General features: G+C 40.2%; 1 protein-coding gene and 1 long non-coding RNA gene across 3 annotated transcripts in view; both read left to right on the forward strand.

Annotated features, from left to right (window-relative positions):
* Positions 1-25,701, forward strand: part of CHCHD3 (coiled-coil-helix-coiled-coil-helix domain containing 3) — a 164,017-nt gene that overhangs the window by 33,009 nt on the left and 105,307 nt on the right. For both annotated transcript variants that reach the window (XM_087767032.1, XM_009462606.2), the window contains exon 4: positions 25,093-25,237. In XM_087767032.1, coding sequence (XP_087623158.1) covers positions 25,093-25,237 — 145 coding nt within the window. The remainder of the gene's footprint in view (positions 1-25,092; positions 25,238-25,701) is intronic.
* LOC148054484 (uncharacterized) lies at positions 1,709-8,131 on the forward strand. The gene is made up of 3 exons (XR_015706255.1): positions 1,709-1,848; positions 3,785-3,922; positions 7,995-8,131. It is a non-coding gene; the product is annotated as an uncharacterized LOC148054484 (long non-coding RNA).

Consider the following 25,701-nt stretch of genomic DNA (forward strand, 5'->3'; position numbering starts at 1 on the left):
TGAAGTCCTGTTAGCAGCATTAATCCTTTTCTAGTTTTGATTTTTTTAGCAGTAAGCAAGGATTTCTTATTATGCTTTCTACACAGTAGAAAGCATAATATTTTAACCGGATTGTAGAAGCTCTTTTCATGTTGGATGAAACAACTTTAAAAGATGCAGATGTTTACTTAGCTACTACTGGAGCTCTTTATGGGCTGAATTCTGGTTGAGGTTTGTGTTTTAAAAACATTCAAGAAGCGCTGTAGCAAATGTGGAGCTGTTCTCCTCCGGATCACATTCACCTGAGAATGATGTGAGCACTGCTCTGTTGATCGCTTTAAGAACAGGTTTATGTTGTTCAGGTTCCGTATACCTACCCCGCCTGTTTTATTCTAGTTGAGAAAGCCATCTGCCCACAATGCAGGGGCATGAGAAGTGTTTGTGCAAGGCTTTTTCAAATCAGGATCCATCCTTTCAGGCAAAAAAAAAATGCCGTCTTCTGTACAACCTCCTGTGCCAGTCTTTTGGACACTCAGGCACTTGCAGAGTCGGTCTAATTTTTCATCATTACTGGACTTCAATTTTCAAGTACCTACTTAAGAGCTAGATGCTCATTCTTCAGATAAAGTATTTTGCCTCGCGTGTCTGTCCGGTGCAGAGTGTTCTAGGTAATGTAAACATGAAAAGGAAAAAATTACTCTCAGCTGTAGTTATTTGTAGTAAACATACAAACACATGGATGCAATGTTGGAAAACAGAACAAAACCTGAGTTCCCAGCTGTACTGTGCTTAAAACGTGTTCCGGAAGGAAACTGTTAATGGAGAACAGTTTATAGTATTCATATGTCAATAGTTGCACAAGAAAAAATAGTGGTTTGTTTTTTTTTTTGGAAGAGGTATGGTAGGGGCACAAACCCGTCATTAGTGAACTTAACTGCTATCCTAGTATTAACAACGACTTGACCTTGCACTTCTGATCTATTAACAATTTACTTTGATAACCAACTGCTTTTCTTTGTTGACAGTCTTTTAAGTCACATGCTGATGGTATGCGACACAAAATTAAAGTTGTTTTATTTCTGCATTCATTTTATGAGATTTTTTTTTACCATAGATGGTGTACTTTGCATGTGTACATTCTCATTCCTTTGTCAAAAATACTGTTCTTTTCCCCCAATCTTTAAGTGAAACAGCATTGAAACATATAAATATCTGAAACTTGCAACTGTTCGTTGTGTCTGATTCCAACTGCCTAATAGCTAATTTCAGTACTGTTTCAGTATGCAGCGTATGACCACATTTTGGTCTGATTGTGAAATGTATTTTACTCATTTCAGGCTGTGACGGAAATTTTATTTTTACTTGCTATATAATTTATTTATTCACACATACATACACAGTACAGATGGACTACTCTTACTATATAAAGTTAAGATCTGTGCTTATTTCTGGGATTAGAACTAAAGACTGACTCTTCAAATTGTGTTTTAATGCTGTTAATGCACTCACAACACATGAATTACACAGCTCTTGTTTAAAGGGACTTTGAACAGTTATACATAAAGTAGGGATTTAGACCCAGCTTTAGAACACGTGTCCAAAATGGTATGCCCACTGGTGTTCCATGTTATTTCTGTATGCCTGTTCATGTATTTTCATCTCTTTTTTTTGTGTGATTGAATATAGATATAAGCCTATATGCTGCTTTGCTGAGAATATGAAGCTTGCCTAAACTTTTGGCTGTGTGAGAATGGGACGAAAACCAGGAGGGTCCTTGGGAACTTAAACTTCCTCACAAATGATGATGAACCTTTACAGGATTTTCTTCCCCCAGAATTTGAAAATCCATATAGAGGCTGTGGAAACATTGTAAGTTGATGTGAAGGTTAATAGTTATGGTCATGAGAATGTGTGTGACTTCTAGTCCGTTGATGGAAATTTAAGCACTACCCAAGGAGTGAATTCCCCATGTTTGACTGTCCTGGGCCAGGACACTGCCACATCTCACTGTCTTTGCAGTCCAACTAATGGACAAAGATTCCTGGAAGTGCTTGAATAAAGCTGCCTTTTGGCTGATTGTCCACTGGGAATATACCTACTTATTCGGATAGACTGGATGAACGCAGTTGCTGTGTATAGAAGTCTTTTTTTTTTTTTTTTTTTTTTTTTCCCTTTCCATCATCTTAAGTGGAGGCAACGTTTATTCTCTCAGAAATGAGCTGAGTTGTACGTGAAGGAAGGATGTCTACTTGCCTTGCGTCTTATATTTTCTCATGTAACTGCTGGCCAGTGTTATAGAAGGGATATATGAGTAGGTTGGACCTTTTGTCTGACTGGTGTAGGTATTCATGGAATCATGGAATCGTTAAGGTTGGAAAAGACCCTTAAGATCATTGAGTCCACCTGTTAACCTATCACTTCCAACCCCACCACTAAACCATGTCCTTGAGCACCATGGCTACCCAGCTTTTAAACACACCCAGGGATGGGGACTCAACCCCTGCCCTGGGCAGCCTGGGCCAGGGCCTGACAGCCCTTTGGGTGAAGGAGTTTTTCCTAATATCCAACCTAACCCTGCCCTGGCGCAGCTTGAGGCCGTTCCCTCTCGTCCCATCGCTTGTTACTGGGGAGAAGAGACTGGCCCCCACAAGAGCGTATTCTTGTGCTCTTCAATCAATTGTGGAAAAGAGGAATGTGTTAACTCCGTCTTGCGTTTCATAATAAAGTCATATTGACCACAAAGCATACTGAAGAGCCAAAGTTGATTCTAGTTTAGTCGTTCTTTTACTCGGCCCAATTATTGTTTCTCACTTCAGTTTTTGAACATTTGAAATGTTTCATCTTAAAAGTATTTTCATTTAGAAAGTTAAATTGATTATTATTTGATTGCAACAGAATTTGCAGTGACTGCATTAGTAGATGAGCCCCGTTAATGTGCCAGAGCTACGGTCTTATGATAATAGTCAAGGTAACATACAGGTTGTAACACGATCAGTATTACAGCAATTATAGCAATAATAGTATTATTGTTACAGTTGGTAATATTAGAGAGCTTCTTTATGTTCTGAACAGAAGTAAGAGGAAAGAGTAACGTGCCTTTTCTCCCTAGAGAAAATATAGCTTTGGTATTTCTATAGTCTGTTTTCCATTTCGTGTCAGTACCTCCCAGAAATATTTCCTATTCCAGTGTTACAGAAAGACTCCACTCGTTATAAGGTTTCGTATGTACTGAAAACAAAGTGTAAGCTAGTACCTTAATGGTTCAACGAACCACACGCATATCACTACTTTGGGCATCTTTAAAAGGCTTTCTGGGTGTGATTTTTGTTACTGCCTCGGGTATGTGTGGTCCCTTCAGACCTACTAAAGAAGCAGGCTTTTGCCCTCTGTGAAATATGTGCTAAAACTGCCGTTACACAACTCTAAGACTCTTAAAAATGAGAGAATAGGCACAAGAACTGGAGTTTGACAGTAGTGACAGGTAATACATGATAATTGTTGATGTAGCTTCTTTTTTTCCACAAAGTTCTTAACTCTATTTCCAGTGTCATAAAAGAAAGAGACGCAGAGTTTGTGAAACTAGTTATTTGCCCTGACATGAGGCGATACAAAATACGACAATGAAACTTCTGAATCTTTTAGCTGTTTGGATTTCCTCCCGAGGTATAGTCTTACAAACGTAGATCATGACACTATGTCTTGTCGCAGCTGTTGAACTCTTTTATTTTAATCATTTTGCTGATGTTGGTGATGAGTCTGAACTAGCTGTTCCTATTGAAGTAATTGGAAGCATTTCTTCTGATAGCCCAGAGGTGGCCCTGCACCGTACCAGATGGTGCCATGGCTCATGAACTTCAGTGATGGGAAGCTGCTTCTGGTCAGCAAGATGCATCTGCTCCGTCGAGTTCTGCAGAGAAATCTGCACAACTCAGTGGACCAGTAGGTATGTTCTGGGACAATACGACAGTAGTAAACTAGCACTAGTGATCACAAAGTGCGCATTTGGAATAAAGAGAAATGGTATTAGGCTAAAGGGGTTTATTGCCAAGGAATAAACTTTATCAATTATGAGATTTTTCCGGTTTTAACTGTTGTGGCTCAGTGTCTGCCTGGCTTGCTCTAGTTTGCCTCTCACTGCCAGAACACAGTATTGGAACTGTTGTAGTGTCCCTGTTAACCTGGCTGTCTGAATCTAAATATGTAGTAATAACTTGACTTTTACCTTTTCTTCTGCTTATTCTGGACAAGGTCAGAAAATATTTAGCATTTTTCCTAATTTCCCAAGAAGTCAATGAGTAAAGATTTTTAATGTTATGGCTCTGGAGACCAAGCACGGGGGAATTAGGGGATTTTCCTTCTCCTCCCATCTTTAATTTCTAAACCAAACAGGAGCTTATCTACTACATACACTAACTTTTGTTCTTGAATATGAAACTATTCATTTGTTAGAGTCCGCGATACTGTACTGATGGCGCTCGATAAATCTTTTTGTTTATAAAGAGTTTGCATTATGAAAGGCATACACAGTAGAAAAGATATTTTGAAAAAGCAAAAGTGAACAACAACTTTTATCATCAGCGTAATGATAAAATTTTAGCTACTGTCAACCTCATCAGACTGCTGGATTCCTCCACTAAAATATACACAAAACAATACTTAAGAGGCAAATGAAGGATGTGATTTCCTATAGAAATTGAACATTCATGAATGATTACTTACCTTCCCCCCCCCCCCCCCCTTGAAAATCAGGGAAATTTCAGTCTTATTTATTTTGCTAATCATTTAGCTTAGGCTAATTATATTTGTGGGTTTTCAGTCTCTCTTGCTTGGCAACTGTTTCCTAGCTTCCAGTTTCTTTATGATTTGGCACATGGCAAATATTTAATTATATGTAGAATGAGGTGTTTTTGCAAAATGCTGTACATGACAGTCCTCTCAATACTGCAGAAATCTTATTTTGTTTAAGTCTTCAATACATACGTGCACGTAATTTTGTTAGCATGCCAAATATGTCCCTGTGCAGTTTGCTGATGTATGACTGTCCCAAGAGACCCAGATGATTGTTTTCCCTATGCTTGGTTGTACTTGGCTTCTCCTATATTGTATCTCCTGTGATTCCAGCATTTGTTTCTTAGAGGAAAAGTACTATTGTAAGTAGGAATTTCAAGGCAGGGAAAGGTTTAAAAGTAGCCTTTTGTTTGGTTCAGTGGCCCTTTGGTAACTCTGTTGCTAGGTCTGCTCTAAAATTGCTTAAGGCATGACAAAGGTAGAAAAATATCAGGACTAGCGCCGAGCATTGTGCAACTGTTGTCATAGATGTCATAGAAATTCCTGAGTTGGAAGGGACCCACAAGGATCATCGAGTCCAACTCCTGTCCCTGCATAGGACAACCCCAAAATTCACACCATGTGTTTGAGGGCGTTGGCCAAATGCTTCTTGAATGTTGTCAGGCTTGGTGCCCGGGGGAGCTTGTTCCAGTGCTCCACCACCCTCTGGGTGAAGAACCTTTTCCTAATGTCCAACCTGAACCTCCCCTGGCATATCTTCCTACCGTTCCCTCGGGCCCTATCATTGGTCATCATGGAGAAAAGATCAGCGCCTGCCCCTCCTCTTCCCCTTGTGAGGAAGCTGCGGACCGCGATGAGGTCTCCCCTCAGCCTCCTCTTCTCCAGGCTGAACAGACCAAGTGACTTCAGCTGCTCCTCATACAGCTTCTCCTCTAAACTCTTCACCATGTTTGTGGCTGTCCTCTGGACACTCTAATTGCTCAACTGTTGCTCAAAATCGTATTAAAAAGGATCTTATGTGTGTACAAGTTACACAGTGTATCTTAAATCTTTTTAAAATGTCTGTTTAGGCAGTCTCAACCCTGAAAGGTTAATTCTGTTTAAATTAAGATCATGGACATGGGTTAACTCGATTAGAGGAACCGCTTGAACTCCTCCAGGTGACTACATCTGAAGCTGAATGGGACACATTCCTAGGATCCCTTGTGAAGGGAATTGAACGGGTGGTAACTGTCAGTGGATGGGAAATGGTGGATATCTGGAGACCTATGATTTTAACCAGCAGATCCAGAAAAGAACTATTCCCTGCAGCCTCAGGAGTGGTTCAGTGTCTCCTACCTACCTTGTGCTATAGGTACAAGCCCGCATTTTCTTCTGTAGTCTTATTCAGTCCAGCTTTCTGGGCCTTCTAGTGGTTGCCTATTGGGATCCCCGTTATCCTTTCCCTGTCTTCGCTTCTGCTTATTTTCTGGTATGGTCACCAAAAAGCCAGTTAGCAGAACAAGAAAGACAGGGACCTGTTGGAGCGAGTCCAGAGGAGGCCACCTCTCCTATGAGGAAAGGCTGAGGGAGTTGAGGTTGTTAAGCCTGGAGAAGAGAAGGCTGCAGGGGGACCTTATTGCAGCCTTTCAGTACTTAAAGGGGGCCTACAAGAAAGATGGGGACAGACTTCTTAGCAAGGTCTGCTGTGACAGGACAAGGGGTAATGGCTTTAAACTAAAGGAGGGTAGATTTAGACTAAACACAAGGAAAAAAATTTTCACGATGAGGGTGGTGAAGCACTGCACAGGTTGCCCACAGAGGTGGTGGATGCCCCATCCTTGGAAACATTCAAGGTCAGGTTGGAGGTGGCTCTGAGCAACCTGATGTATTTGAAGATGTCCCTGCCCATGGCAGAGGGGTTGGACTAGATGGCCTTTAAAGGTCCCTTCCAGCCCAAACCATTCTGCAATTCTGTGATGGCTTTTGATAACTCTTAGGTTTTCCTATGTTTTGACTGTCTAGTCTCCTATGATGACTTTGGCAACTTTTGTTGTGAAAGCCACATGAAAAATGCTTTTCTTGAGTAATACAGATGATAGATTTTCCAACATTCCCTGGTAATGAATTGCTGAAGTCTGTTCTACTTGGCTAGTTGGGCTCCATATGGTGTGGCATTTTATCTGTCATTAGCTGGATAACTTATTGCAACCTCTGTATTTCTAAACATCCTCATCTGTTTAAAGAAAATCTTTCTAAGCTGTAAATCAGCTTTTAAAAGTACGTACACACTGGTGCAGGAAGGTGGCTCTCAGTGGTAGGTTATTAGATTGCAGCCATTAGCTTCTTTATATTTTTTTTTTTGTTGTTGTTGTGCTTGGGGAAGGGTCCCTATATAACTGCAATTCACTTTACGGTTTAATTGCTACTCTGATGCGTCTGAGTGCTTCCCCCCGACCTTGTTTTGTCATGTCTCAGCAGTACCTTGCATATATGACAAGCTCTTAGTAAACTTCTTGGAGTAGGCAGCTTTTGCAGAAGAGAACAACAAATTCCCCAGCAAAAATATAAAGTGAAAGAAGAATGAAGAACGGTATTAGAGAAGAACCCTTTGGGAAACTACGCACCAAAAATGTTATATTAAAATCAATACTGGGGCTTGACCTTTTTGTGCTATTGTATATTTCGAAGCTTACTATTGATTTCTGTTTTAATAACATGTTTATTCTAGTTTACTGGCATAGGTCTGGAGAACATAAGGAAAAAATAACATGATTGATTTATTTACAATATTCATTCTATATTTTACTGAGGTAAATTTATGAAGAGCATATTAATCTATCTTCAGTTCATATGGGTAGTGCACTAAATGTGGTGAAAACTTTTTTTGAAGTAGGTTTATTTTCTTCCTATATGATTATATATTTCCAGGTAATTAACTGTGTTAAATTGGGAGACTGGCTTTTTCTTGCAGTATTCTTCTCATGGGGGGCAAAAAGCTCCTTGGTTTGAAAATACTTGTAATCTAGTCTTCTGCCACAGGGACCTCTTGATGGTGTTTAGATTAAGTGTGAAAACAGTCAGAAAAATTGTATCTTCTCTACTGCTGACAGTAGGATAGAAAGCTGGAAATACTTCCATGAAGCAGTAAAAGTGATTATAGTTATTTTGACTTCTGATAGGTCAAGAATAAGAGTTGAATGTCTTCTGGCATGAGTGACCATACTGTTTTTTTTTTTAAAAAACAGCTAAAGATATTACCCCATTGATACTCGCATTTAGGAATGCAAGAATTCGTACAACAGACGTGCTCCCAAGCTTGCCTCCTCTGGTCCTTTCTCTGACAAGGTTTCTGTGAAGTAAGTGTTGCAGAGGGAGATTCAAGCACTCGTTAAAAATAAAATTGAGAGAAACTGCCTTTAGAGCGAAGTTTATTCATCGCCGTTGTCATACCTGGGGGGGAAAAAGTTAGATATTCTGGTGTGAAAAGGCTTACTTTTGAAGTAAAGCTCTGTTGTCAGTACTGCCACGCTTATATGGCCTATGGATAATTATTCTATCTTTCTTTGTACATCTTTTTATAGTATACCTTGTCTTCAACAAATGCTGGGAAGTTTAACCTTTTTCTAATATGACATCCAGTGTATCAGAAAAAAAACCCAAACCCTGGCTATTGATTTGAGAGAGCAAAACTTGGATATTTTATAGTGATAAACAGGACTTTGGAAGATAAGTTGTAAATTGCATATAAACTGGAAAGAAAGGCTAATATGACATCTGACAAGGGCCTCCCGTCTCTGAATGTGACATGTACGTGTGCATGACTCTCCTTCCGTATCTGAAGATGTATAGTTGGTAGACAGAGGACTTAAAATAGTAATTGGGTAAGATAGCAGAGTAGGCTTTTCTGGAGTGTAAAATCAGATGATGCCGGGCAGTGGTGAGGGCTATTCATTTACCAAATCAAAGCATTCAGGTTTGGTGTGTATAACTGGTTTCATCAAAATAAAAAAAGTAAAGCCTATTTCCTTTGAGTTTTTAAAAGGCCACCTCAGCCTCAGGGCTGGGGAACACGCATGGAGAAAGTGGCAAGTTTTGACATCACTTCCACAGCTTGAGTTTGTCTTATTTGCCCTTCCCAGTCATGCCGTCTCAAACGTGTTTTTGTTTTTTTTCCCCTCTCTCACAGCAGAAGTTTCCCTTGTCTGATCCAAATCTCTTGCTGGGTGTGAGAAGTTAATTTATTCTTCGACAGCTATGATATTACTGAGGTCTGGAGGATTATGGGATAATTCTGCTCTGTCGCAGGAAAAGAGGGAATGAGGATGGTCAGGCTAGGTCAAGACTGTCCCTTTGCAGGCAAGGGAAGAAGCCAAGATTAACTGCGAAGGCATTTTGGGTTTGAGCACAGATTTACCTATAAAACAAGTACTGTAATCCGGTGAGCTGTTGTAACTGATGCTGCTTTGGACAGCCAGCTGTTGAAAAGATAATGCTATTACGGAAGCATAAATCACCTTCTGAATGGGGTTGCATTGTACCTTTTGCTTTTTAAAACCATAAAAGTTTAGAGCACGATCCTACCTGCAAAATGCCAAGGAAGCATAAAAATACTTGCAGCTATGCTGCTTATGAGGTTGAGGGTTTGGAAATATCCAGCTTAGAAGCCTATTTTACTTTCCTTCTTGTTTTCTGGGAAGAAAAAACAGTATTTGGCAATGGTAGAGTTACTCTCTGAGATTTCTGTTATCGGTCTCACTCTCCGTTAATACCGTTTTGTGTAGTTCTCAGTATATATGGAGGTGAATATTGGAGACAGGGAGTGGAAATTGGAGAAAGCAGCACTATAATTCACTCCTACCTTTATAAACCACAATTTTACGGGATTATTTTTCACTTTGATTTTAAAACGTGGCATCTCAGCTGACAACTTGTATACCAAGCTTCATCTTGATAAGTTTATTTCTAGGGGAGAGGGGAAAATGACTTGAAGCCAGTGAGTTTATTTGGAGAGAACATCAACAAAAATAACACTGCTTCATAGTTTTAGGTTCAAGTAGGGAGGAGGGAAACTATTCCCCCCCTGGCAATTTCAAACAAACCGTAGCTTTCAAACCGCTGAGGTCTTTCACTTTGAAAAGCAGCAAATGAGTAGACGTAGCAGAGAAACACTTAAATAATAATAATAATAATAAAAAATTTTGTAACTGTCACTTTATTTTAACGGATAATTAATGTCGTCGTAATTTCACAACTGCCTTTGCAGATCCCAAGAGCAGTGATATTAAGTTGGAAAGTAATTTCAAGTGGAGTTATATGGATATCGGGAAAAGTCTTAGCTAAATGCATAGACAAATTATGTAAAACAGTTTTACTATTCTGACTTGGGTTCTCTGCATGCCTCTGGCATAAAGGTAGAAATTAGTTCGTCTATTCTGTCTTTATATAACACTGATCTATATGCACATATTTTAAAAACAGTGATTTAATGAAGTATAATTACAAAACCCCCTCAACCAACCTTCCCTCCCTCCTACTCATCTTCCCCCAAAAAAAACCCAACCCCAAGCATCTTAATAAAGTCAGCTCAGCCATCTTCTGTAGGGCATGAGCAGCCATCAGAGTGACGAGAGTCTGTGTCCGTACGCGATAAGTATTAACAAGCTGCCCATGGAAGCATTGTTGATAAATTGAAGAGCTGTATATAATTACGTGTTTTGAAATTAGTGTCTTTGATCTTTTGATCGAGGACTGGCACATAAAATAACATGGCCATTAGCAAAGATTTTTCAATTGACAGATGTTATGCTGAGGCTGGAAGGCAGCTGGAAAAAGGAAATGAATGAATGTGTTCAACTGAACGTTTGGACATTATTGGACCCGTTATTATGGCTGATCTGAGAAGTACAGCAATTGAAGTGGGGGGTAATTGAGAGAATGGTTAAGCGGAGCAAGGTGGAACATAGTCTGAACCAAGATAATTTGTATTAGGTTCGGTGTTTTCTTGGGTTGGATAGCAGACTTCAGCCTAAAGAAAGAGTGAAGCAAAGCACTTGATACCTTGCCCTCCTTGTTATCGCTACTGAACGTGTCCAAAACTACTGTAAAAATTGTAAGGCAGTTTCGGACTGACCAAAGACGAGCGAGTAATGGGACGTATTGGAGGGAGGAGTTAACATTATGGCAAAAGTTTACTTGCTGCTTAGGGATCAATTTTGGAATCACTATGGCTTTTATGTTTTCAGTAATGTTTCTGATGGATGAAGTGCTAATTTATATATGTGTATGGCCAGCATTAAGGAGGCACAGGTCATGATGAGGAAGAAGTAGATATGGAATAAAGTAGTGGAGTTCTTGTTAAATTTAATAATATGAAGTGCAAGCATAAGAAAGTAACAGTAATATAGTATAAGACAGTAGGAAAATCTCACTCAGTTTACAGTATGCAGTTTGAGGTGGATATGCCAGAAAGAGTAAAAGATAGATGGAACAGGTATTGATGATATCATTTTCTTCATTAAATGAATCTGCAAGTTCCAGAGCTGCAGCTACCTCTCATCAGAGGACAAAGAGACCTTCTCCACCCATATCCTGAGTGTGTAACTTGGCCTCTCTCTTTTCTTCTTCTTCCTTCCCATTTGTTTCTTTAACGTCCCTCTGAGCTGTTGGAGGTTGCCTAGCTTCCATGTTATAGCTGTGTTACAAATCAGGTTAGATTTGGAGGGCTTTGTTTTGCAGCCTGCTGGTGTATAGGACAAGCTGCGTTACTCAGAATTGTGTGATGGGACAAGGACTACAAGCGTTATCGGTACCTTTGATCTCCTGTCTTTTCCTGCATGCACCATAATCATGAGCGCTCTTGATCGCTTGTAGTGAATTTGTCAAAGAATTTTGATTGTGCATGTTGTGGTCTATAAGGTGGATCCATGTAGTCATGTTTGAATGGTTTTGGACCAAGGACTCATGAAATGATTGCAGATCTGCATTTGATGACCTGCATATTCCTTTTTTGACTTTATATTCACACATTTTTAAAGCTTTAGCATTTTTGGTTTGCCTTGCTTCCTTTCTAATTTACCAGTCCTAATTCTCTTAATGAGAGATTTGTTCAGTATGTAGATGTCTCGAAAACCATTTGGGTAGAACATAAGTTCAGGAAAGTTATATTCAAATCTTAAATTGAGAGGAGTTTTCTGCATTCCCATAGATGTGTTTTAGTAATGTTTTGGGTTCTCCCTCCAGCCCTTACCCAGAGCAACGCATCGTTTAAAATACAATTCACATAAAACTTTGCCAAAAGAGCAAAGTGACCTAGAGAAAAAAAAATATATTTTGCCTATTTGGGACATGTGGGCAATATGAGTGCAAAAAAGTTGAAGGCAAAATGTATCTTTTTTACACCATGGCTTCACGGTGCAGGAGAATGATATTTTTTTTTTTTATTGGTTGTTTCTTTTTCCTCTAACATTTGCATAGTCTGAAATATAGGGTTTAGAAATGAAATTTTAAGACAGAAAGTGCTTGCTACTAATATTAGGAATAGCCCCCTTCACCTGTAGTATGCAAAGTCTTATGTGAATAGAGAATGATTTTTTTTTTTATGTGTAAATATTTCTAGGAAATCACTTCAATTTAGTAGAACTTTTTCATGTTGTCATTCTGAGACTTTAGTGAAGAAAAAGACATTGCCTTTCAGATAATTTGTTTGTGTATCTCAGTCCTTAACTGTGTTCTGCAGAGGCGGATGAACTTCAGATAATTTATCTGACTTTGCAGCCAGGTGAATAATCAGTTACTAGCAATTGAGTAGGAGAAATATCCATGTCACGCTTCTAAGACCTCAGTTCAAGTTAAAGTTGTTTTCCTGATGTCTTTCGCATCTTTTTGAATCCCTTGTCAGCTACAGTGATTTTCAACCACAGCTTTCTATGGCACGTTCAGCGTGCACTCATTAAATATTGAAACTCGGTACTCAGAAACATTATTCGTTCATTAATATTGTATCATGGCCTAAACTGCATTGTTCAGAACATTTTTGGATGTTATGCAAGTCTGTCAGAATGCATTAACAAACTCGCTTGTGTCAAACTAAGCAAAAAAACCCAATGAGCAGTTTCCACTGTAAACACATCGTGCTCTTATTTTTAGTCAGTGTGAGCTTTTTGAGTTGAGAGGGTATCATATAGAAATGGAAGTGTTCAGAGATCATGAAAGATTAAGGAAGCTGGATAAAATTAACATTAAAACCTCCCCCGTCACTGTAATAAAGCATATATATATTTTTTTTTTTTGATACTGAAATGTTTTAGTTTTATGTCTTCTTACATGGAGTTCATATTTAAGAATCATTTCCAACTTTGAAGACTAATACCTCTTTAGATTATTTTACATTTTATAGAGGAGAGGATGATTTCCCTGATAGTGGACTTTAAAACAGGAACTATGTTCATTTTGGTTGGTTGGAGGTAATGAAAAATGACACAGTTCATGCTTTGGACTTGAATGAGTTTATCTTGGATCACCACAGATCCATCAGATTGTGTAGCTTGGAGACTGTAATAAAGATATAACAACTGGCAAGTAATCATTTCCCTGCAGAGTAACGAAAAGAAAATGTTTGATATTTGATAGTGTAATGAATTTTGAAGAGCCGTAATAAGGGCTGGAAATGACATATCGCTATATTTGCGTTTAATATGGTATTGTTTACCAATTTTAGATTTCCTATGGATTCTGGATTAATTTAGAATAAAGTGTGTAGTGGCCTTTGAAGCACAAAACTAATATTTTTTTTTAACATATCTCAGTGTGTTGCTGTTGTCTGTGAATTAAAAGGTGCTTTTTCCTTAATGATAATCTTTAATATCTGCAGGTGTTTTTCAAGAATGACAGAAATGGATATTTTGAAGTAAACAATAGAGGGAATTCTTCTGGATTGAGAATTAAATTATTCATCTTTTTAGTGTGGCTAACATGTTTCATGCTGTGCAAGATTACAGTACCATGTCATAAATTCACGTGGTAAAATTAATAATTTTCTTCTCTTGAACTCATTTTAAAAATAGCTCTGAAAAGGACTGAAGTTTTCTTCAGAGTGCAGCAAAGATTTATCGTGTCTTTTTTTTTGGAATGTATTTTTGTATTTCCTACAAGAGATACAGCAAACAGACCGCTTGTCCCATCAGAGATGCTTTCTTGTTTGTTTCTTGAATTTCTAATTCTGCTGCACAGTAATTGGAGAGAGGAGCTAGCTGCGTATTTTGACTTCACTTATTCTGTTGGACCCTATACAATAGTTGTCAGTTATTCATTTTAAGTCATTATATAATTGGGCAATTATTTTTGTTGTTACTATTTTGTTTTGTATTATTTTGATGTTATTATTTAATACTAGTTTCATTTGAATAGAAATAATTACTTTAAACTGATCTATACAGAAAATATAAAATTCTGAAAACCTAAAGAGCAACTTTCTACATAAGTCTTTAAATATCATAGAATCATTAAGGTTGGAAAGGACCTCTGAGATCATCGAGTCCAACCACTAACCTAACTGCCTGGTCCACCTCTAAACCATGGCCCTAAGCACCACATCCACACATTTTTTGAATGCTTCCAGGGACTGTGATTGCCCCACTGCCCTGGGCAGGCTGTTCCAACGCCTGACCACTCTCCCCGTGAAGAAGTTTTCCTAATATCCAACCTAAACCTCCCCTGGCGCAGCTTGAGGCCATTTTCTCTTGTCCCATCACTCGTTACTGGGGAGAAGAGACCGACCCCCCCGGCTCCAGCCTCCTTTCGGGCAGTTGCAGAGAGCGATGAGGGCTCCCCTCAGCCTCCTCTTCTCCAGGCTGAGCCCCCCCAGCTCCCCCAGCCGCTCCTCCCCAGCCTTGGGCTCCAGCCCCTGCCCCAGCCTCGCTGCCCTGCTCTGGCCACGCTCCAGCCCCTCCATGGCCGCCTTGGGGTGAGGGGCCCAGCGCTGAGCACAGCATTCGAGGGGCGGCCTCACCAGTGCCCAGCACAGGGGCACCATCACCTCCCTGCTCCTGTTGGCCATGCTATTCCTGATACAAGCCAGGCTGCCATTGGCCCTGTTGGCCACCTGGGCACACTGCTGGCTCATGTTCAGGCAGCTGTGAGCCAACACCCCCAGGTCCTTTTCTGCCAGGCAGCTCTCCAGCCACTCCTCCCCAAGACTGTAGCGTTGCATGGGCTACATATAGATGTATTCAATCTATTTATGCCTTAATAGGCCTTAATTTAGGCAAATTTTTATTTTTCCTCTAGTGTCAGCTGCAGTAAATGGCCAAGATGAACTAAGCAATTGAGATTATTGGGTTTTTTTATGGTGCTTGTGATGGTCAACCATAATTGACGAGACTGTTGTGTCCTAGCTGGGTGCTTTCACCTGTAGCCTGTTTGTTCGGTGACAATGCATGGTACAGTGTCACTGCCATGAGATTCCAGCTATTGTTCATTCAAGTCTGGGCTAAATCAGTACCCCTAGCTTGAGGAAATGCCGTAAGTGAATTAATTTGGGCTCTTCCATAGGTGCAGAGAAAGAGATTTTTTCCACCCAGAAATGTGGGGTAAGCATTCCAGGCTGTCTTAGGTAATGCTCCAAAACTTTTGGTGCATTCGTATGTAGATTCTCTTTTACTTAATCTTGCATGTAGTGTGTTCATGGCTAGTTCAAAAGCTGTAAAATAACAAATGCCACCTAGAATCTCACATTCACTGCTTTTATAGAAAAAAATATGAATTAAAAAAGGGGAATGCAGAAGCAGAAAGGTTATTCTGCTGAAATTGGGTATTTCCCCTTTGGCTTTGGTCTGAAGATCTGCTTCAGGAGATGGTTGGGACAGATGTTTTGATTACATGTACAACCTACTTCGATTTTTGTCTCGTTCCCTCCGGCCCACCCCTCAAAATCTAGATCTATGAACAAATTGGCTTATATACGCGAGAGCAGCTTTCAGAGTTTTTTTCGTCTCTCTGCTGGTGCGAGATTGCTCCTTGAGAATAATGCAGTAGGGTTTGTGTTCAGTTTTAACAGAATCTGATTTAAATGGAGTGTACTGCAAATGTTATTTTGATGAAAGTGACTTCAGGAATAAAACAGTCCAAAATTTGTCTTATAGTAAAACCTAAATATGATAACGAAAAATATCCAGATTCTTATTATGCCTCTGTTTGTTCTGAGATACATAAGTCTTTGGTGGTTGGTGTATCAGGATTTACCTAGCCTCTTGGCAGTTTCCTCCAGGATGTTTTTTCCCTCAGTGACAGCAATGTTCAATCATACTTTTCTTTTGTGTTTTGGTTTTTGTGTTCGTTTGGTTTTTTTTTTGTTTTTTTTTTTGAGGAAAATCCAAACTTCATACATCTAGGTCTGCTTCTTGTGTTCAGTAATCTTAATGGCTGCAATGGTGTTCTGCTCTGAGTGAATCCAATGGGCTGCCATCTCCAGTGAGATGGGGATTACCTGAACGCAGGAATTTTTTCCAGAGGGATCTGGATTCAAGTTTTTCATTCAAATAAGTAAGCTTCGTAACTGTCACAGTATTCATTACAAAGGAATTTCAATAATTTTTTTCTCCTCTAACTAAGCTCTTAAGTCCAGTCTTTAAAGGCAATAAGAGCCTCAGGCAGAGCATTTTTTATTCTCTGGTTTGAGGTAAGCAGGGTGTGTGCAGTGCTGTGAAGGCGATTGGTACAAAGCTCTGTCCAGTTGTAGCCAGTACAACTTCTCATCTTCTGACAAAAGCTTTTCCCCCCATGTTTTAATACCCAAATATTGCCTATATTTATAGTGTCTGTAGTCAGGACATGACCCATTTTCTATTTGGAAAGTATGCTTTTATTAAAACATATATAACAAATGAGTCTGTGCATCTTAGCACAAAAAACCCCCCAAACATATAGTTTTCGAGGTATTCACTAGTATGTTTTTTGATTTTGATATTCACAAGTTTGGTTTGTATTGAAAACAGATTTCCAGAGCAAGGATGGGAGCTGATAGGAGCATGTTGTTTTGAAATATCATAGTTACAAGAAGTACGTCCGGTAGGTTAATTATGTCAGTCATTGACTGCAAGGCGGTACTCTTGCTTCCAAGATAAAAACAAGTTGAAGTACTACTGAACAAGCTAAAAATTGAGCTTTGTGTGTACTTGATTGTTCAAAGAAAAATTTCAGGAAGGTATGCGTGCATTTTCCTGTCTTCAGTCTGTAAACTTTGTGTTCACATAAATAGCAGAAGTAAAGGTTTGTTTTGCTATTGCTTTACTTAATGTAAATACTTAATTACTTTTATTTATCTGCCAGCAGATAGATCTATGGATAGATGGAGAGGTCTATTTAGATATGAATACCAGAATATGGTGTTAAAATCGATGGCAAAAGGAAGATTGGGGTATATGTGGACCCACTGCTAAATGGAGCAGGGCCCCTGGTGCCGGAGGAAGTAGAGAAGGTGGAGATACTCTAAGGCCACTTTTGCCTTCTCTTCTTCTGTCTGTGCTGTTAGGCCAGCTTTCAGGAATCCCAGGACCCTGAGACCAGAGGGTTGGTCTGGAGCACAGATGACCTAACCCATAGTGAAGGAGGATCAGGTCAGGAAGACTTAAACTGGATATAGAGAAGTTCTGTGGGGACTGATGAGTTGCACCCACGAGTGCTGAGGGAGCTGGCTCATGCCATTGCGAGGCCGCTCTTGATTGTCTTTGAAAGGTCATGGTGATCAGAAGAGGTTCCTGAAGATTGTAAGAAAGCAAATGTCATTCCCATCTACAAGAAGGGAGATCTGGGGATTAGGACAAGAAGCAATGGACACGAACCAAAACAAGTGATACTCCACCTGAGCACAAGAAAACACCGTGAAGGTGGTAAAACACTGGCTCAGGTTGCCCTAAGAGGTTGTGAAGCCTCCATCTGTGGAGGTATTCAAAACCCAACTGGACACGGTCCTGGGCAGCCTGCTCTAGCTGACCCTGCTTGAGCAGGGAGGTTGACCCAGATGATCACCCGAGGTCCCTTCCAGCCTAAAGGATTGTGTGCTTCTGTGAGAGCTCTTTCTACTTAATAAAGAGAGAGAGAATCATCAAGCATTTAAAGGATGGGCGAAAGAAATTATGATGTAGAATTTAAGAGTGCTAGAAGCTTTAGGTGTAATAAAAAGATAAGTGACTTAATCACTGGGTGTTTGTTTACTAAATTGCAAGAAGTACAAGTGTCATGCAAGAATAAATTTTCTTCATAGCGTTAACTCAGAGCATTGAAGTCCTAAAAGACAGTGCAGTAGAAAAGCAGGAGTTGCTGCTCTCTGTGTATGATTGTATGCTATAAAACAGTTGAGAGCATGAAATACTGTGAAGTGCTAATCCAGACTTCAGTACGTCGAGGTTCTCGTTAATGCTTTATGTGTATTTTCAAATAGCGCTATGGAAAAGCGATAGCATTGCACACTTTATTTCATTAAATCAGCTACTGTAACTAAATAGCTGTACACTGCTTGAAACAGTATTTCATAATTATTTAGAAGTATTTTATTCTAACTTATCAGTGTGTAGAAAAATGTATAGCCGGCAGCCTCCTCTGCTGTTTCAGCAACTTTTTTTAAAGCACTTTCTTTCTTTCTGTATAAATGATCAGTGTAACGCATAATGTCTCTTGTCTGTTAACCAGAGCTTTGTGCTTAAACGTGAGAACCATTATATTGAGCCTTTATATTTGTTGTAATTAAAAATGTCATTTTAAGTGGTCTGTTTATGTGGAATTCTTGGAGCAGTGGACTGTACTGGCAAGTTGTGCTGTTTAACTCCTTATAAATTGCAGATGTGCATCTATTTATTTTTTTTTTACTTTTGGCTAGATAATAATATAATTTATTACTGTAGATTTAGCTGATGCTTGCCTTTATTCAGCAGCGGTACATGCTGAATGCCAGTAAAATGAATTTGTAATGTCAAGGAAGAAAACTACTGTAAGTTGATGCAAGCAAATGTTTGAGATCAGTACGTATCTGCCTTGTGTTTGTTTCATTAAGCTCCTACAAGCCACCCAATTATGTAACTCAAATAAATGAAAATTACTTCAAAATCCTACTTCTTTTGTTAAAACTCTGGTGAATTTAAATCAGTTGAGATGGGTGTTTAGGCCTCTTCTGTGAACAAAAGTTGCCCTAAATGAAGAAGTCGTGGGTGCTTCAGAAAGTTAACTGGTTATATTTTGTTCTGTAGGTACGATGAGATACATTCCTGATCACATGAGTGAGGAATAGAGTAGACAGGGAAGACTTGAAATTTTTGCTTTCAGGTGCTGCATAAGCAAGGCAGTCTGGGATGTTTTTGAAGAACCTCAAGTTAGTTTTTGGCCTAAATTGTGTAAAATTTGATCATGAAATAGTATAAATTTCTTCTATAGTAGAATGCTACACAAGGAAGGAAAAAAAAAAAATCAGTAAAATGTCTGCTGTACAACTTTCTTTGACTCAGGTGCCTTGGTCCAGGAGTTTAATAAAATTACTCTTAAACACATTGGCAAAGCTGGATCCACAGACGTCGCCAAGCCTTTGAGCTTATAGACACGGTAAGGCAGGGAACGAGTTTGGCTTGCAGCTAGCCTCTAGTGAAGGAGCAAGCTTTTGCTCCTAGAGATGGGCACATAAATTGCAGAATTGCTTCGTGACATCAGCCGGTACGTCTTGATGAAAGGAGGCATCTAGTTAGGCCAATTGAAATGAAGAGCTGATAAAGTCTTCACGTAGAGGAGAGGAGGAATGCAGAGGAGAGTTGGAAATACAAAGACAAATCCAAAGAACTGAAAAGACAAAGCTGTGAAAACTCTCTAGTATTTCAGAACCAGACAAGAAGAGAAGTCACGTAGGAGAGAGCTCCCAAGGTTGCTGGTTGAATAGCTGTCTTCAAAAAGGATTGCAGTTGATCAAAAGGTCCACAAGACAGATGGGTATGCAGACATACGGATCAGCAAAGAAGGTTTTATGCCAAAAGTCATGGAGCCAAAGGAAGCCAAGAAGTCAAAATGAGAATTGCTAAAAGTCAAGTGGGAATTTTCATTTTCTTTACTCTGGTATGTTTTAAACTAAACAGATGGGGTTTGGGTTGGTTGTTTTGGTTTGGTGGTTGGTTGGTTGGTTGGTTTGGTTGTTTTTTTTTTTTTCCCCCATGTACCGAAGACTGATTTTTTGGGGGGGAAGTAGAAGGGAATCCAGACAGCTCTGGAACTGTTCAAGTAAAATTAGCGGCAAAGGTGCAACAAATCTTGAAGAGAAAATCTGTTACATAGAAGTAAATGGAAAATAGGAGATCAAATACACATTTGCTAAAGGGAAATAGCAGCAGAGAATAAACAACTTGATTCCCCCAACATAAGAACAGAGCTACTTTAAAACAACAGAAACACAGTAGGCCTAATCTTGTCAATGGCTAATAAAACACTTGGCATCTTTAGAAAATTACTGGTTAAACTGGAGAAGGTGGAGATTTGTTGTGAATGATAAATGGAGATTATTAGTCTGGAAGGTGGCTCGTAATGGGTTTTCTTGGAAAGCAGCCTTGGAACTAATGTTAATATTTTTATTTCTGAAAGATGCATGTGGTACAAAATTTAGTGATACTATTGCAAAAGAAAGGTTAAGGTGTTTTACGTGAGGAAATAAATGACTGACTCCTACTAACTGATAAGTGGTATGAAAGTGCAAGGTGCTTCTGCTAACAAACCAACGAATGTTTTGGCATTGTAAATCTTCTATCTAGAAACAGCAGGGAATAAAAAAAAAAAAAAAAAAAGGAAGTATTAGTTAATCACCAAAGTGCAATCCTCTGGAAATGGAGCATGTAGTTCTGTAACAGCTGCAGGGAAGATCTGATGGGTTCGTCAGGGAAACATTTCTTATAAAATGCTGAAAGCGTGGATTTTGTTTCATGAAAAATGGAAGATGGAACAGCGGACAAGGCTGTTGTCTTAAAATGATCTTTGTCCCCGAGGTGAATGTGTTTAAATGGGGCAAGTATAAATTTAGTTTGGAGATTACAAAACGTTCCTAAATCTCCAGAAGGTGAACTTCTGCCGCAGCCTTGCAGGTGGAATTGGGACAGCAGTGAGGTTTGGGGTGTGGGTTTGTATTTTTTGGTGATTGTTTTGGATGAAGTTGATCAATTTATGGAAGGCATTACTGCTTAGCTGCAAAACTGTTAACTACCTGATGACCCGGTAAATGCTTACAGTTTTATGTTTGGATAAACATCATCTTGATGATCATGGATAAACAGATCATCTTGAGTGCCATTATACAGCACATGCGGGACAACCGAGGATCAGGCCCAGCCTGCATGGGTTTATGAAAGGGAGATCCTGCTTCACTAACCTGGTCTCCTTCTATGACAAGGTGACCTGCTTAGTGGATGAGGGGGAGGCTGTGGATGTTGTCTACTTGGACTTTAGTAGGGCCTTTGACACTGTCTCCCACAGCATTCTCCTGGAGAAGCTGGCTGCTCATGGCTTGGATGGGTGCACTCTGCGCTGGGTTGAAAACTGGCTGGACGGCTGAGCCCAGAGAGTGGTGGTGAATGGAGTCAAATCCAGTTGGTGGCCGGTCACGAGTGGTGTTCCCCAGGGCTCAGTACTGGGGCCGGTCCTGTTCAACATCTTCACTGATGATCTGGATGAGGGGATGGAGTGCACCCTCAGTCAGTTTGCAGATGACACCAAGTTGGGTGGAAGTGTCGATCTGCTGGAGGGTAGGAAGGCCCTGCAGAGGGATCTAGACAGGCTGAATCGTTGGGCCCAGGTCAACTGTGTGAGAGTCAACAAGGCTCAGTGCTGGGTCCTGCACTTGGGTCACAACAATCCCAGGCACCGCTGCAGGCTGGGGGAGGAGTGGCTGGAGAGCTGCCTGGCAGAAAAGGATGTGGGGTGTTGGTTGACAGCTGGCTGAAGATGAGTGTGCTCAGGTGGCCAAGAGGGCCAATGGCATCCTGGCTTGTATCAGGAATAGTGTGGCCAGCAGGAGCAGGGAGGTGATGGTCCTCCTGTACTGGGCACTGGTGAGGCTGCACCTTGAGTACTGTGTTCAGTGTTGGGCCCCTCACCCCAAGGCGGCCATGGAGGGGCTGGAGCGTGGCCAGAGCAGGGCAGCGAGGCTGGGGCAGGGGCTGGAGCCCAAGGCTGGGGAGGAGCGGCTGGGGGAGCTGGGGGGGCTCAGCCTGGAGAAGAGGAGGCTGAGGGGAGCCCTCATCGCTCTCTGCAACTGCCTGAAAGGAGGCTGGAGCCGGGGGGGTCGGTCTCTTCTCCCCAGGAACAAGCGATGGGACGAGAGGGAACGGCCTCAAGCTGCGCCAGGGCAGGGTTAGGTTGGATATTAGGAAAAACTTCTTCCCGGAAAGGGCTGTCAGGCCCTGGCCCAGGCTGCCCAGGGCAGGGGCTGAGTCCCCATCCCTGGAGGGATTTAAAAGCCGGGGAGATGTGGTGCTCGAGGACATGGTTTAGTGGTGGGCTTGGCAGTGCTAGGTTAACGGTTGGACTTGATGATCTTAAAGGTCTTTTTCAATCTTAACGATTCTATGGTTCTATGATATTTATGCTGACTTTTACACCATTTTAAGTGCATTTTTGAAGACACCAAGAAATCGCACTTTAAAGAAGGGTGGTGTGTAACTAAGAAAACTGGCTTTGGATGAACTGTTATGAACAGCATAGATTAAGTATTTACATTTTCGATGTAAATATTTTACATCATTATTGGTATTAGTATCAATAAGCATGCTAGTATTAAATATTGCTTTTCATCTTCACATATTGGGAAAGAGCACATCACTTAACTGGTTAGTAATATCATTTTACACGTGGAGTGGGGAAAAAGGAGGTGGGCGGATAGTAATTTGTTAAAAACACGTAATGCATTATTGCCAAAGGTGGGAGCTGGAACTGCACTCCTATCAGTTACTGCCTTGCGATGGAAGTTCCTTGGGGGATCGGTTTGGCAACAACAGTGAGATGCAATTGCCAAGACAGAATCCCTTTTCTGGGACTTTTATCACATAGTGTACTTGGAAACCAGTAACTTACAGGATTAGGTTTGGCACGCAGCTTTGGCAGGGATTCTATAGGTGCCAATTTTGAGTGTCCTTTCCCCATCCTTTCCTCTCTTGCTGTGGTAGGATACAGCTGTTCATGGCCAAGAAGATATTAAAAACTGGAATGGCCACAAGGTAGTATTGAGATACCTGGACTAATTTTAAATGGGCTGGTTAAGGTCGAAATAGCAAGTGTTGCCCTGAGCGCTCTGCTTGTGGGAATCAAGCATTATATAGCCGTGCCTTCTGTCGCTGGTGTGGCCCTACCCACAGCTGTGTTATTGTCTGCTAATTCTGTGGGATGTGGGAGCTTCTGATGAAAAGCTTTTTAATAGCTCGCCGTAGGGTGGGGAGTCATCTGACTCGCGAATGTAGACGAGATTCTGGGTCATCATCTTGTAGCAAGTTTGCAGCAAAGGACACGCGGAGTTTTGGCAAAAGCAGAAAGGAACATCCCGTCCCTCTGTGGTGTACTTAGCGGGGAAGCTGAATGTAAGAGCAGTCAGGTTAAGCCTTCAAAGGGTTTATCTTGACATTAGGAGCCCATTATTTTTAAGCGTTAGGAAAACTGACTTTCCTCTTTTTGCAAGAGAGGTTGAGAGGAGACCTCGCGAAGGGTTGCAATTCTGGGGGCAAGAAGGAGAAGACTTGAGAAGACTAACTGAGCTCCTGTCAACTGTGGGAATAATTTGCCAAGAATTAGATGTAAACATCTAAGTGTTTGTTTTAATTTAGGAAAATTTGTAATGTGGAAACCTCTGGCAGCCTTTTTCAGATATTATCTCATTTCATAGACTCTAATTACTCTGCTAGGTACGGTGTGCATAAAGAAGAGACATTTTTAGGGGAAAACCACTTGTGGGAAGTAAAATCCGGAAAGGATGAGGAAGGAGCTTACTTCAGTCTCTGGAAATGCTAAATGCTTTTCTCTGCTGTCTCTCACAAGAAAAAGCTGCTGAAGCTTCTATTTTGACACTTTTTTTCTTTTTAGACAAAACATGATTTCTCCAATCGAAAAGACAACCAGCGTGTTTTGACTGCACCATTGATTGTGTGAAGGATTTGTTATATCAATGCTGCTGGAATAATTTGGGGGACCTTGGGAAATCACTTAATGGAGTTTGGTCCATGTCTGCATAATCTGACTTTTTTTGCTAGAGTAATTGAAGATGCTGCTTAATAAACTTTTTATCAAGATTCCCAGTTGGTTGCTGCGTTGCAGGGGGTTGTGTCTGAGCACCGAAGTAATACATCTTGTAATTGTCTTTTTTCCTCCCCACCTCACTTAAATATTTTCCCTGGGGAAGAATCTAATGTACTGTAATGCTAGTACCTTTTACAAAGTGACCCTACTCATTATGATTTGTTCTCTGAAGCTCCCTTGACAACATATAAATGCACTGAGAATACTTAAGCTTCCTCTCCATCACTCTTTCAAAAATCTATTTGAAAACCAGTGTTTGATACTGCCATTACTATTCTGAGTTCCCTAATGCTAACTCTGGGTTCAGTGTCACAACATACATGCAACAGATAAGTTTTATTAGCTAAACAATTTATGTCTATCTATTTTCATGAAAATTAGATATGCTGTGCTTATATCAAGTACTATAGCGAAGATTTCAAATATATTTATGGTTTGTGACATAGAAATGTTGAGAGTTTTCTGGGCCTGGAGTTGCCTTTATTAACTCTGTTGCAATAAGTTCAATAGCTATTTTCATCTCATCGTCTCAAATTGCTGGGAAAGGTTCATTATGGCTGTTCGGTCTTTTTGCAGCTTGGTAGATAGATGCAATATTTGGGTTTGTGGTGTGTCCAGAGATAGGAAAGCATTATCCCACTGTAAGAAAGAACAGAGCTTTTAGCTGGAAGCGGGGTGCCCACTGGCTGGTGGAGAGAGGGATTTTCCTGGAAAAAGGCTTCTTCAAAACCAGAACACAAACCAACCAACCGAGCTTCGTGCCTATTCTTATTACTTAAACATATATATTTTCATAAAGCTCTTGAAGGGATTGTATTTTGTGTGATTTAATAGTGTTGCTAAGACTTGTTGAATTTGTGTATTCTGATTTTGACACTTCAATCTGAAATAGACTTCTGGAATTTTTAGTGAATATTCATATTCAGGTGTCTTTAAGCTGATAATAATTTATTACGGTGACTGTTTTTAAAGTGACTGTGCCTATGTTCTTTTAAACTACATTTGGAAAATATACCTTCAATCTAAATTTCCCTCCACCTTCTGTAGATTGAAACAAGAACAAATGTATGTACGTGATGAGTTCGGCAAACTTCTGGAACGAGAAAGGATTTCTTCAAACGAACATTTGACTCGAGCCATTCTTCGAGAGCGAGCTGCCACAGAAGAGGAGCGTCAGAAGGCACAGCGTTTTGTAAGTTCAGAAGCTTTTATAGAAGTCTCAGTTTTTTCAAACAACCATGTCTTCAGACTTGTTTCAAACTATGGGTAGAGGAGGAAAGCAGATCTCGTCTTGTTTTGTTTTGTTTTTATTTTTCCTTTATTACTAGTTCATATTATGTCGTTTTGTTTTATTTCTTTTGTCAAATATCCCTGTGTTAAGAACAGCTGATTAGAAAGAGCGTAACCTTTCTGAAGGTTGCAACTATAATATGTCTTCTTGTGTGTGTTGGTAATATGAAATGTCTTTTTTCTCTGGGTGGAAGAGTATTGTGATAGTCTAGGTCTATCATTAAATTTGGGTATTCTGTGTTAAGTTACAGAATACAAGAGAACTTTTCTAGAAATTAATTAATTCCTATTTAAAGGCAGTCCATAATCTTTCTGGGCTAGAAATCTGGCTAACAATAAGAGTTAAAGTATTGTTTCTGAAGTCTC

The sequence above is a fragment of the Nipponia nippon genome, unplaced genomic scaffold, assembly GCF_047370975.1.
Source record: "Nipponia nippon isolate SJK-2023a ecotype South Korea unplaced genomic scaffold, ASM4737097v1 scaffold_3, whole genome shotgun sequence".
NCBI classification, from domain to species: domain Eukaryota; kingdom Metazoa; phylum Chordata; class Aves; order Pelecaniformes; family Threskiornithidae; genus Nipponia; species Nipponia nippon.